Below are 14,256 nucleotides of genomic sequence, written 5' to 3'. Positions count from 1 at the left end.
TCCGGCTAAGTTCCTACATACCAAGGTCCGAGTCTTGAGTAATTGCCCAATGCCAACAACCGCACAACCGAGAGCTGGCAACAGAGTCGTTGTATTCCCAATGAACGAATTCGTAATGAGTTTTTAGTTGTAATGTTTAAAACACTCTACCTCGTTTTCAAACAAGAATTTTACTGAATGATTCAAAATTAACATTAGTTTTTATATATTCCTTCAGTAGGTTTGATTTCCAATTTTTCAAAACTGCCGATAAAGGTTAACCCGTAGGAAATAAAATAGGAAAAGAACTATTTGATAAGCCTGATAAAATTGTGAGAAACCGTACATTATAGCGTGTAGGTTATAGAATAGAAAATATTAAACACTTCGAATTGTTATATAGGGTGTGCAGAGTGCTACCAGTGTTGGCACCGGTTTGTTGCTCTTGAAATGTTCATCTCTCAAAGTTGCAGCATCCAGTATGAAACTAGTATAAAGAGCACCTTATTCTCAAGGAATGTTAATGTAGACCGGGAAAAAATTCAATGCTGTAAAATGTTCACAACATTTTAATTAAATTAAACCTCATAAGTAGACTATCTATTGTGTAGACATATTTTTGTCTGGTTTTCTTTAGTATATTATGTTTTTCCAATTGTGAAGCAAACTAAACGGAAGGAAGAAGAGTAAACTGCAACATTCAGTATACGACGAAAATAGTAGTTTGATGAGAGAAGGGTTGGCATAAAATTAACCACAGTCTAAGTCTAACTAATTGCGGGTAGATAATATTTTGTCATGTAATATCTGGAAATAAAATGAATAAAAAATAACGCTCAGTTTTGTATGACATTAAAATGATCATACGTTACTAATACAATTTAAAATTCCCTATACCAATGCAGTTAATTATGTAATATTTTCTTGTTGTCAAAGCTACTAACAGTGGAACTTACAGTCAAAGGTTACCCTTATCCCTTGGTAACTTCACACTTATAGTACCCTCAGGTCACCGACAGCTCAAGATACTGTACACTCGCCGCGAACAGAGATTGCTGTCAATAGAAGTGAAGATACTGGACATTCACTATCCGTTCTTCGGAAAGGTTTCTTCATCGCTATAGCATAGAGTGACGTGGTATACAGTGTGAGGCAAGTCTGGATATACCCTTATACAAGTCGAATGGTGCAAGGAATTATAATTGTGTTTGGAATAGGTATTAATACGTATGTATTTTCTAAAAGTCTAACCGGCAGTTACATGCCATAACTACTACACATTAAAAGATATCTTAAAACAAATTTCATATTTGTTGTCCTAAGAATGACGCAGTTCAATATAATGTGTCAAGTGACCCCCTTCCTATTTGAGAAGTTCTACCCAAATCCAAGATGGCAGATTTCAAAATAACAATGGTTGACACCTCAACTCCTAAAAGTTACACGCACACTTACAGATACCACATACCAGACGCCATTATTATTGCTCACACTGTTCAAAATTTACAGAGGTGTATCCCGACTTTTGTATTCCTGCGAATGACGCGGTTTAACATAATGTGTCAAGACACCCTCTTCCTATTTGAGAAGTTCTACCAAATTTCAAGATTGCGAATTTAAAGATGGTCGTTGATGTCGCCATAGCTCCAAAAAGTTATACTTCTACATACAGACATGTCATACCATACGCCATTATTATTCTTTGGACCAATCAACTTTTATAAAGGTGTATATAAAGGTATACATCACCCTGATAAAGGCTGCGTTGTCTCTTTCACTGCCATAAGATACAAAATAAGAAGTATAAAATCTATATGATTAGTATTTTGGAAGTCTACGTTGTAATATCAAATCAGTATAACCTCAGAAAATGTATGGATATTAGTTTTTTTACTTTCAAGGTGTTTATTGAAAGTCGTGATATGTTTACTTCCGTCTCAGATCGTTATATATCCTGTTAATGTTAGATTAGTTGGATCTTTTCGCCAAGAAAAAAAAACTATTTGCATGTAATAAATCATGCTATGCAAAAATATAATTAAATTGAAATAAATGCAAGTTGGTTAGTTTAGTCGTACTGTACGTTTTTAGGTGCAAACATTTTCATACTCTTTTTTACAAGTTGCTGTAACTTTGCTTGTTCAAGTTGAGTTTGTGTTCAAATTAAGATTTTAAAGTATAAAATAAACACTGAGATTGCTGCACGAAGTCACTGTGCTGTGTCCTGTGACGGCTGCGACACTGACCTTGGAATTGTTTGTGGTCGGCCAATCGCGACGTGGAAGTTGCCTGAGCTGAATAACAACAGCTTATCGCCAGCACGCGTCTGTCAGCGTGGCCTTTGTTTTATCTGAAGCTGTGACGTACACTGGTGGCAATGATCTATAAGGGCTAATCTACGGACGTGGCTCGAATGTTCAGCGATTTGTTTAAATATCAGATTTTATTTACAGATACTTATCTGCCTGTTGCAGACCCTTGTTTGTACGTGCTGCGTTACGCCAACAACCTGGAGTTCGGAGAGAAGACGCACGAGGTAGCCATGACCGCTCTCAGGCTGGTCCAGAGAATGAAGAAGGACAACATCCACTACGGACGCAGGCCCTCTGGTCTCTGTGGAGCAGGTCGGAGTCCCTTGTTTTCACACTCCCGATATTTCGTGGACGCCATATTTCACCGTTGAGGTCTTAATCAAGCACATGAAAATTATAGTGATCAGAACAAACTAATTCCGTTCCAAATATTGGCATATTCTTCACATTTTAATGCACTATTTTTGGCTTTTAGAGTTAAAATTTTTTAAACAAGTTGTCAAAATCTAAGGAATATAAGACAAAACAATCTGGGTCATTCATCTTAATTTTGATTTTGGTAATACGATTTCATTTTATAACATCGACTACCCAATAACATGTATAGTTTGACTGTTCCAATGTATCTTTAAAATATTAAACATAACTTTTACTAGAAGAGTTTTGTCACTAATATGAGAATGGTGCACAAGAGCAAACTTGTCATCGGCTTATATTTGTACTAATTACTAAAGGTTGGTTTGTGCTATGAGTACAACTCCCCATTAAGGGACCATTAACTGGCTGCAACTTAAGACATAGTGGTTAGTAATGCATTGAATGGTTCTAGATTAGAGCTTCTTAAGAACCACCACCACAAAAGAGAAAAAATTGGAAGGAGAAGATTTGACTGGTATTCTCATTTTGGTTAAACATCTATCTGCTAGCAAAGAAAATTCTATTATTAAGTTGTTAAGGAATATTTTTTTCGTCAATGATGTAAAAATGGTAAGACCACTACGTCCAGTGGTTGAAGCTTACATTATACCATGAGTCTGTTTGTTTTACAGATATATTAAAGGTATCCTTTCTTATCCTAGGAATATAAACAATACTAAACACATATACATTCACTGCGGCTCCATACTGAGTGAAGATAAGTATTCTAATAAGACATTAGCACCCTAGGGTATCTACTGCAGTTAATATGTTAATACAAAACATGGATAGGTCCAGAGTTCTTTGTAATTCTACAGGGAGAATAAAAAGTCAGGACCGGCCCAGCCCCCTCTAATTTGTTCTAAAGTTCTAAAGGAGATATCCTTTGGGTACTGGTGCAATGTGGAAAAAGTTTTTTTTTGTGATTTCTAATATTGTTTGTGTCTCAAAAATGTGGGATTTTGGGGGCAACTCAAAAATTCAAAATGTAAATCCCTCTTAAGTGTCCTCTCATTTTGAAGACCATACAAAACTTAAAGAATGAAAACCAGAGACCATTATCTCTTTTTCATACAAAATATAAAATAGGTCATCAAACTTTTACTGAAGTCTTTACAATTAGATATTTTTGTTGTAGAGTTACTGTATGCGTGAAAACCGGTTTATAAATAGTTCGTGTTCTGAATCAGTTAGGAATGCAATGGACAAACATGCATTGAAAATTATAAAGTACACTGATAAGAAGTTTATTTGCAAAAAGTGACCAGGATTTCCCGGTTCGAACTATGGTTTAGTACAAACAACTTCCTTCTTTGTTTCAATCTCATCAGAACAGGTCATATACTTTAGAGTGGTTATTATCCAGTGGATCATTATTATCCTGTTGTATCATTATTGTGTGGTTACTGTTTCCTGAAGTGTTTTGAGAAATTTATGTGTGTTGTAGTGTTATTACAGTTATTGATTTGAATCACGTTGCCATTCGTACTTTTAAATAGTATTCTAAAATTATTACTGCCTATGAGTAATAATGCCCCATGGTTATGATGACAATGTGTTTAATGTTGCACATCCTGATAGATCTGTTACAAGGAAATACTTAAGAACTTTAGTAAATAAGTTTTGAGTATCTGGATCCATTTCAGATGCTCCATGCTCGGGTCGGTCTCCTTTAGGCAAAAAGACAAACAGTTTGAAATTGTAGCACAATTTATTGAAAATCCACAGCAATCCACCAGATCAGTAGCAAATCTTTGTAACGTTTCCCAAGAGTTTGTGATACACTTACTGAAGAAAAATAAATTTTGCCCTTATAAAATTCAGCTTGTACATGAGTTAAATGAAGACTATCCAGACCGTCTGCAATATTGTGAGGAAATGGAAGCACTAATTTCTGCTCATCCATTGTTTGTTCGAAACATTGTGTTCAGTGATGAATGCGATTTTTTGTCAGTGGAGCTGTAAACAAGCACAACCGCAGGTACTGGGACATAGAAAATCTGTGTTTTCCATGAATTCTGCACCCAAATCCCAGAAAAAGTAAATGTGTTAGCCGGCATTTTTGGGAATCACAATTTTAGGACCATTTTTTTTATTAATGGGAATCTGAATGAGAATTGTTATTTGCACATGTTAAAAGAATCAATTTTCCCCACAATCACTACTGCTATTAGGGAAAATGAACATGGATTTGATAAAGACAAGCAGGATGGTGCCCCGTCACATTTTTACCATGCAGTACGACATTTCCTGGAACTCAACTACATGGTTAGTGGATTGGTAAGCGTAGTCTAATAGAATGGCCTGCACTGTCCCCAGACCTTACACCCATGGACTGTTTTCTATGGGGTCACATTAAATCCATAATTTACAAAACACCAATAGAAAACGTTAAAGATTTAAGAAACAGGATGTTGAGGCCTGCAACCAAATATCACTTCAAACTTATCAAAACATGAGAGAGGAGCTCGCCCTACTCTTTACTTAATGCCAAATAGTAGGTGGACTTCAGTTTGAACATTTGATTTGACTTGGCCATGTGGTGAGTTATTAAAAATATTGTCTGGTAACTCAGGCTAGTATTTTGGATGGGGAAGAAATAGCGAGATGCCTCCAAAATCCCATTATTTTGGGGAGCACTAAAAATGTTTAAAATAACCAAGTGAAACTTTCTTTCCACATTGCACCAATACCCAAAGGATATCTCCTTGTATAAACCTTAGAACAAAATAGAGGGAGAGGGGGCCCTGACTTTTTACTCACCCTGCAGAACAGTATTGTCTCTCATAAGATATATTTTACCTAGGTACATTTTATAAACGTATCAGTGTCAGCATAATGCAAACATGCTATCATAAATGCTTTTATAAAAACTTAAATGGAGGTTATTGCCTTTAAAATATAAAGGTAAAACTTGGTAGACATTAAACATTATCACTTTGTTTATTTCGCATTTTAAAATATTGTTAGAAGGTAAAGAAAATTTCAATTATATGGTCGGAGAGGATTTTGCAAAATAGTTAGGGTTAATTGTCCTCCTCTCACATCTCTGTTTCAATTCCCCTCCCCCCTATGCCCACTGGATAAGCTCATTAGAGCAACTGGAACAGTGGAAAAATTGTTATTATTTTGCTTATCATACTAACCTTTGATATTTTACCTAGCAAGCCACTAACAGTTCTTATTGGAAAGAGAATGTGTCTTGTGCATGCAATTACCAGATGTGAAACACAGTTCAAAGTCAAATTGTTTATTGTGAAAACATGCTTACATGTATAGCAAAAGTCTTTGAATTAAAATTGGAATAATTTTGCCATTTATACCACAATACACATTCAGACATTAAGTTTTTACATTTATTCAGTCCCATTCTTATCCAATTATACTAACTTCCAACGTTGGGTTCGGTCTTGTAAATGATCGCTCTCCCAGTTGTGTGCCATAAATTTAAACTCAATTTCCCGGATACTGATGTATGATTTTTTTGGGGAATATCTTCTGACATCTCAGGATGAGCAATTCAAAAGATTCACTTATCTATCTGTAAATAAACAAACCCACCATTTAAGGCTGTATGGAATTCCCATATCCAATGTGTGGAATAATTGTCTCTAGGTACAGTTATACAATTATTGTAAAGTTCCATGACTGGGATTTTCCTATCCAACTCTCATCTTAACCTAACATTATTGTTTATTCTGCATTTTCATGCTCAACTGGGTGAATTTAGTAAATAATATTCTTATGCACATATAAATTTCATTTTTGCTTTATACAAAAATATACATTGAATTCATGCAAAAGGTTTTGTTTAAAATTGTATGTAAGTCCACTAATACCAGAAGATTTTTTTATAAAAAGTGCCTCTAGGTACTCTAAGTGGAGCTACACTACAAGTATTGGGGCATATTTGAATTATATGAAGTCAATTACCCAAAATACCTTCATTTTTTTTAATCTTTGAAGTTTTTCTTCCCAAAAACTAACAACATTCTCAAAAATGGTTATAACGATTTTAATTTAAAATTTTACCTTTATTTGTCTATTACATTCTGAAGCAATAGAAGCAAACCACAACTCCATAAAAGTAAAATCTCAAGTTATGAGTTTAGATTTTATGTGTTATACATGTTCTTATGTAAACAATCTTTTGTAAAAAAAAAACAGAATATTGTACAAATGATCTTCTGCTATATTTTGTAAAGAGATTTCATTTCTGTATAAGAGTGCAGTTAGTTATTGATCAATCATGAGGACACAAAAGATTCTCCCAGCCAACTTTAATGTGTTCATAGTCCTTTGTACAGGGTTTGGTACTGATATATTGTTTGAATTTTGACATTATTTATTTATGATATTATGTTGATTTCAGCATTGCTGATGGCAGCTAGGTTACATGATTTTAGCCGCACAGTTGGAGATATAGTCAAGATTGTACACATCCATGAGAGCACACTAAGGAAACGGTATGTTTGACGTTAGATACACAAGTAGTATATGTGTGATACATATTTAGATACATATGTATGTATATGTGTAGTATTACATATATTATTGTCAATGAGATATTAATATATCAGACAATGTTTCTCAAGACTGACCTCAAGATGTTCAGATGCTGAAGATGCAGCAGACAGACATCTGGAAGGCCAATGTTTTGAACTAATAATGTTTAAATGTTTATTTACATCACTATAAAGATGATACCTAAGTATGACTAAATTAATGCTTGTTACTTTTAGCATTCTGATCATAGAAAGGCGACTACACAGAAAAAGTAAACTAACAAAAATAATCAATAATTCACTATCACACAAAAAATATATACTTTTGGTTTTGTGTATAAAATTTGTACCATATATTGCATGAAGAATTATTTTATATTTTCAGAAAAAAAATGGGATGTCTATATGATTAAATTATGAAGGTACGCAGGATATAAGTAACGTCATAGTCTTCCAGTTCACACCGCATTGAAACGTTTGCACAATAAAAATCTTGAAATATTTCAGCCTCACTGTGGGTTAAAAGAACAGAAAAAAGATGCTTTGAGAACTATGTTCTCTTCTTCTTTCAAATCTTAGAACATAAGGTTGCATGCAAAAAAGTAAACTAATCAAGACATGGTGATCATAATGGTATAACAATAACAATATAAAGTGGCATGAAGCCACTTTATATTGTTATTTTTAACTATCTATTCGTTATATATAGCTAAAAGAATATTTTCTTAGAGCAACTGCTTGTGGTGGTGAGGTTGGCTTTACAGCTGGATTGCACACTTAACAACACAGTGCTGTATCGTGTTCTCAGATGATGACTATGTTACTATGACATAGACTTTATGGATTATTTTATTAACGCATTATGTATTACTTTACAAGACTTTAAGGATTGAATAATCATGTGCCTAAGAAATATATTTTGTATTCCAAATTCAGTTTCAAGAAAATATTGAAATAGCATTATTTTGCTTGTTATATTTTATTTTAATTTGTCTTATCTGGGCACTTTCACATTATTCATCCCTGATGTCACTGACCTTGTATAAACATCTCTGATATGAATATTTTAGTGATAATAGATTTCTGTATTAATATTTTAGTAGCACAGTACATGTTTCCTATAGAATAATTAATCAATGATGAGTTTTTTGTTTTTAATAATGAAGTTAAAAAGTGCAAAATAGGCGATTACAAGCCCGGTATGCTTTAAGGATAACATCTCATTCAACCAACAACATCTATCATGGGCTGGTACACATGCCCATCTCAATTTCTTCACTTGCGGAAGATGGTATGACCAATGGAAAGATCTCTCTCAGGGAATAGAGAGTAAGTGATTTCTTGCCTGAGAACATAGTAGAAGCAATGCTCAAAGGATAATGTGCAGTGCTATGAGTGGGACATTACACTCAAGCAATGCTGATGACTAAAGGTTTTTGCTTTTGAAATAATGGTTTGAGCCAGCAGGTTTCATGATGAGTGAATATCTAATACCTAATAGTTTGCAGTCAGTCTAATGGTCTATTTCTAGCCTGATACAGTATGTCAAACAGTTCTAGTGGGTTGTCTGCTTAACAGGAGACTTACAGTACCGTACTTAAATGTGTATCAGTGCATATTTTACATCCTCCACCTGAAAAACTACCCTAACCAACCATCAACTATCCTAACTATCCAATTCATGGGTCCTTGCAATGGCTTTACAACAGATCTGTGATTCTTATCAAGTATATCAGACCTGCAAAACCCAAGTGGGAAATAAATGTAACAAGAGGAGATTGAACCAATCTCATGGCCACTTGGGCCCACCTGGGACATTAAGTATATTATTGTTTGGAAAGCTCACTGGAGTAATCAAATGCCTCACCATTCTCTGTTTGTTTATCAATAGATTCAGTGACTAAATGCAAGTTGAAATTTTGAATCATGGATTAATTTTAGGTTGGTTGAGTTTGGTGAAACACCTTCAAGTTCACTGACGTTAGACGAATTCATGAATGTTGACCTGGAAGAGGAGCAAGACCCGCCATCGTACAAGCAGGCTCGAGCAAAAGATAGAGAACGAGCTGAAAGGCTACAAAAGGTAACAGGAACAATAGTTTAGGAAGTATTTTTATTAGACTACCTTTGAATGAATGTCAATTTTACTTTGAATAAAGTAATTTTACTCCAGCTTCAATGTAATGTTGATGTTTTTACAAATGCAATCTTCTAACCACTAGTTCCTTGAACTAAGAATTCGAATTAATTGCTTTATAAATTACTGACTGTGATAAAAAGTGACATTTCTCCACATAGTCCAGTATTTTTAGAATTTAATGTTCCAAAACTTTATTTAGGTCTGAAATAATGCACAGGTTGTATATATCCTTTGAACATTACAATAAGAGTCAAAAGCGATTTAATATTCGCTTCATAGTCTTTTTTCCAAGTTGAATTCAATCTAATAAATTTCTGTCTTTCATTCTTTAATTTTACAGTGCTCAACACTGTCTTAATTAAGAGAGAGAGAGAGAGAGAGAGAGAGAGAGAGAGAGAGATCCGGAATGATTCATTCTGTGGCCAACAATTGCAGGTTTTAATGAAAACTAAAGTTAAGTTTCAAATATTAATATAAATATTTAACTTATTTTAGAATTCTCTTGTTAAAATCACACTAAACCTAAAATTTAATTTCTATTACTATTTTGATTTATTTATTCTAAATTTCTAATATTTGCTAGTTTCAGGTCAGTTCCCATGAAAACACAAATTAAGACTAAATACTCAATAACAGTATGTGGCAATATTTGTACTACTTAAAGTTTATTTAAAAAATATATTCATATTTCTGAAAAATTATATACGAAATATATAGATGTTTTAATTTATTATATAACTGTACATATGTCTGTAGTACAAGGTTTTCCAAATAGAATGCTGGGATTTTGAAAAAGCATTATTTCAAGCTAAATATTTAATGTAAATGTATGATTCACAATAAGCAAAATCTGAACATTACAGTGCTGCACTGGCGTATTGAGATTTGAAAATGTAGATGCCAGTACAATGTTAACAGTGATTACCTGTGACAAAATATTTTGTTTTTATCATCTTAGATTAAAATTAGTTATTATTATGTTTAAAAGTATTTCTTTCGTGCTTGTTTATTATCTCAGTATTTTTTTTTTAATATTCTGCATCAACTTAAGAATTCATGTGGAATACACTTTAATAATTATAACAGTTACACTCAAGAGCAGGGATGTTGAAACTTATTATCCCCGTCAAAGGCAGACTAAGGGAAGTAGTAGATTACCTACATACCTACTGTAATTTCATTTATTATTCCATTGAACTATAAAATGTTATGTATGCAATTATTAATGCACATTCTTAATAGAATTATATGTTTCTTATTCAAATAGTATTAAACTTTTGAAGTTTGCTTTGTTTTTGCAAGGTATCTTAACTCTTTTTTAATCAGTTTGCAATATAATGCCACTGCCTATTGTAGCCGAGAAACAGTGAGAGACAATTTACTATCACTGGTTAAATACAGTTGTTTGATTTTTGTTTCTATTTCATCCCAGTTTAACCTCTGATTATTTATCATTGTGTTGTGTTAGTAAGTTAGAGTAATTAATGATTTATATTTTTCACACATTTTGTTTGTCAACATTTTAATTTTTTGTTTGTCAACATTTTAATTTTTTGTTTGATTTTTTTACAGTAATTTTTTACCTCCTTCTGCTGTCAGTCAGCTGCTCAGAGTAGTGTGGCTTTGTGCATTTTTTTCTTCACCCTCTTTCATGGAAAAGATTATAAGACTTCAAGGAAATAACATTACGTACAAGATACAGTAACAGCTGCAGTAGAAGAACTGGTCAAGTTCATTTGAAAATAAAGTTTAGAAAACAGTTCAGAATGTTGTGTGATATATACTACATAGATGTGAACTAACAGTATTTAATTAATTTGTGGATAGTCTTGCATGGAAAAGCTTTTACCCTCAAAAAAATATTCATGTAAGTTACTGGTTTTCTTACTTATTTAGATATGGCTAACTTATGATAAACTTGTGTGAAACTCTACTGTTTTACATCCACCAAATTGTGTATAGATTTATAAAATAATAAAATATTTTGAGTTCCTAAACTAATTTATTGTAATCTGCAACAAGCTGTTAGAATTGATTTTGATTACAAGTTGTTTTTAATTGCTACAAATTCAATTGATTACATAATTACAAATGTTTGCCATCATTACGTGTTACAACAGCAGAAACACTAAGTACAGCAGTAATACTTTTTAATCTAATATTTGTTGCTATTTATATCTTGTTAATTTGTATTTGAATTAAATCATAATTGGCTACAGAATGAGATATTACTGATCTCTCTAGAATAAGCTGGTCCTGAGCTACTATGTTTTGCAAGGTCAGGTCTCAATATTGCCTAGAAAGTCTGGACTGTATGGTTCTACTGTCAATGGTAGCTGTATAGTTTATAGCACTTTTCTTACTCATCAAAGATCTGTATGTACTATGTTTTTGTGATTAATAACAGAGTGAAGGTTTTAAAAAATTGTCTTTTAGAGAATGATAATTTCTTCAAAATTTACTAACAAAAAGAGACCCACCAATTAATGCTGTAACACCAAGGGCAAGATGAAAATATTCTATGCATCTGTCATAAAATTAAAAATTTTTGAAATCATATAATATGAAAAGCCCGAAAAAGCTCTCGTAATAAATCCATAAACAGATGGTTGAACTTCTTGTATTGGCGGACCAATCACACTAAAAATCCATGGATGTATTAACAATCCATGTATTTATGTAGTAGGTATTCATGCTTGTTTGTTTGGTATTCATGTCTGCGTATTAGGTATTGATCTCTATGTACAAAATATTGATTGAATTAAGTTGGTCACACAAGTAATAATTTGTGCTGGATGCACTCTTTAAAATATTTTCCTTTAAATAGAGAACCTTTCCTTGTTTTTAGATACATTTAAAAACGTATATTCTAATATTTTACCGTATGACAGCCAACTTAATTTTTCGTATGGAGCACCCTATATTTTATTATTGTTATCATATAAAAACTAATTTTAAGACTTTTTTACTCTTGGCACTTTTTAGAAATTTCCTTTAACAACGAAGATATGAGAGATCCAAGTGTTAGGATTCCTTATAGAGGTTAATATTGAGAAAATACATTTTTAAACCGGTGTCCATCTGAATAATCTAAACTGTGAATTTTCCTTTGTTTTATGATATATTATAATTGAGTAAATGGGAAAGGAGATTTATTTGTGTTAAGAGCATTTATATTTGTTCTAAAGGTATGATTAAAATAACTTTTTATTTACTTTAAATATTTACAGCTAATCAATGATTGTGTTTGTAAAAGATAATCTATTTTTTAGTACACGTAAATATGGAACAAATGGAAAATTCCCAAATGTAGGATGCAGTTTATAATACTTTGACATAGAGAAAACACTTTTTAAAATAGGCATTTATTACAGTATTTTAAACTGCAAACCTAACACCTTTAAATTAGGAATATTCCAATTATTTTTTGGGTATTTACATTGTGCTTTCATAAATAATATGGTTTTTTACAAGCACAATAGTTGTGTAACTGTAATTAAAAGTCATTTGAGTATAGAATCATTTTCCTCTGAATCAGTGCAGCAGCACTACCCAGGTTGAGCAACCACTGACCCACCCTCCACTTATACTCAGCTACACTTCCACCCTCAGCCTCCAATAGATTTTTACAAAGCACATGAAATATGTAAAAATAGTTAAATTTTTGTATGGGACAATTTTGAACAACGATGCCCTAGGATACGTCTCTGAACCACTCTATAGCTCATATTTGTTTGGTTATTATTAATTCCATTAATTTAAACAAATTCGTGACATTTGGTGAAATAGCTAACAAACCGATTGAGTGCAATGTTTTACTCCAACATATTCTAATTTTGATAATACTATCCAAGAAGTCAAAAGCTTTGGCAAGATCATGAAAGGTGGCTAGGACTCAGTTTTCAGAACCAATTTCAGAGGATACGAATTTTGTCATGTTAAAAAGGGCGTCTGATGTACTTTTACTATTTCTGAAATCATACTGATTCCTTGAAAATAAATTTCAGTTCTCTAAATGATTCATCAATTGGACTCTTTTAGAAATTTTTCTAAAAGCTTCGATACAACAACAAGCAAACAGATTCGTTTGAAGTTATTCAATACTGATTTAACAACTGATTTATAAATGGAAATAGCCTTTCTGATAGTGCTTGAATTTAAGCTTTAATTAATTTTGTTGAAATGGTATCTCAACTTGGTGAAGAATTTCCTCTTAGACCAGCAACCATATTAAAAATAATGTTTATATTTTTTATGTTTATATATATATATATATATATATATATATATATATATATATAATTATATGTTGTAGGGCTTTGTTGCTAAACTGCAAACATAATAAAAGCAGTTTTCATCAAATAATTGTAAAGTTAAATTGTAATATAACCATCCCATATTAACATAAGAAGTACCAATTTTAGGTGAGCTATTTATGAAGATGTATGATTCTTTGTATCTAAAATACAAGTTCCCCTTTGCATAAAATAAATTTTTTAATTTATATTCGTCTAAATTTAGAACATTTTTTTCAGATAATGGAAGAAATGGAGACCAACAACACGTTACAGATTTCAGACCTACAAGTTGAAATTGAGAGACAGTTGGAAGAGAGGAGAGCTCTGAAAAGGCCGACAATGACAGAATCGTTCAAGATACTTTCTAATGTCAACAGTGAAAATGGTACATTGTACTGCAACATTTCATAAATTATTCCTTTAGTTTTAACAATGTTTAATTTATATAACAAGTATATCCACCATCATTAATGATTTTTTTAATATGTTTTTAGTTTGTCAGTAGTCGACAACAATTAATCAGTATTCAAATATATAATTTAAATATGTAAAATATTTAATTTAACATCCCTCAGAAAAAAACAACATGTTAATTTAATCTATTT

At 32.3% G+C, this 14,256-nt stretch overlaps 1 protein-coding gene across 2 annotated transcripts in view; it reads left to right on the top strand.

Moving 5' to 3' along the window:
- The window catches only part of LOC124373114 (transcription factor IIIB 90 kDa subunit), a 115,486-nt gene that overhangs the window by 84,963 nt on the left and 16,267 nt on the right, over window positions 1-14,256 (top strand). For both annotated transcript variants that reach the window (XM_046831510.1, XM_046831514.1), the window contains exons 6-9: window positions 2,454-2,603; window positions 7,081-7,174; window positions 9,155-9,296; window positions 13,889-14,036. In XM_046831510.1, the coding sequence (XP_046687466.1) occupies window positions 2,454-2,603; window positions 7,081-7,174; window positions 9,155-9,296; window positions 13,889-14,036 (534 nt within the window). The remainder of the gene's footprint in view (window positions 1-2,453; window positions 2,604-7,080; window positions 7,175-9,154; window positions 9,297-13,888; window positions 14,037-14,256) is intronic.

The sequence above is a fragment of the Homalodisca vitripennis genome, chromosome 1 (assembly GCF_021130785.1).
Source record: "Homalodisca vitripennis isolate AUS2020 chromosome 1, UT_GWSS_2.1, whole genome shotgun sequence".
NCBI classification, from domain to species: domain Eukaryota; kingdom Metazoa; phylum Arthropoda; class Insecta; order Hemiptera; family Cicadellidae; genus Homalodisca; species Homalodisca vitripennis.
Note: the sequence above shows the minus strand (reverse complement) of the source record. Positions and strands in the feature narration are given on the sequence as shown.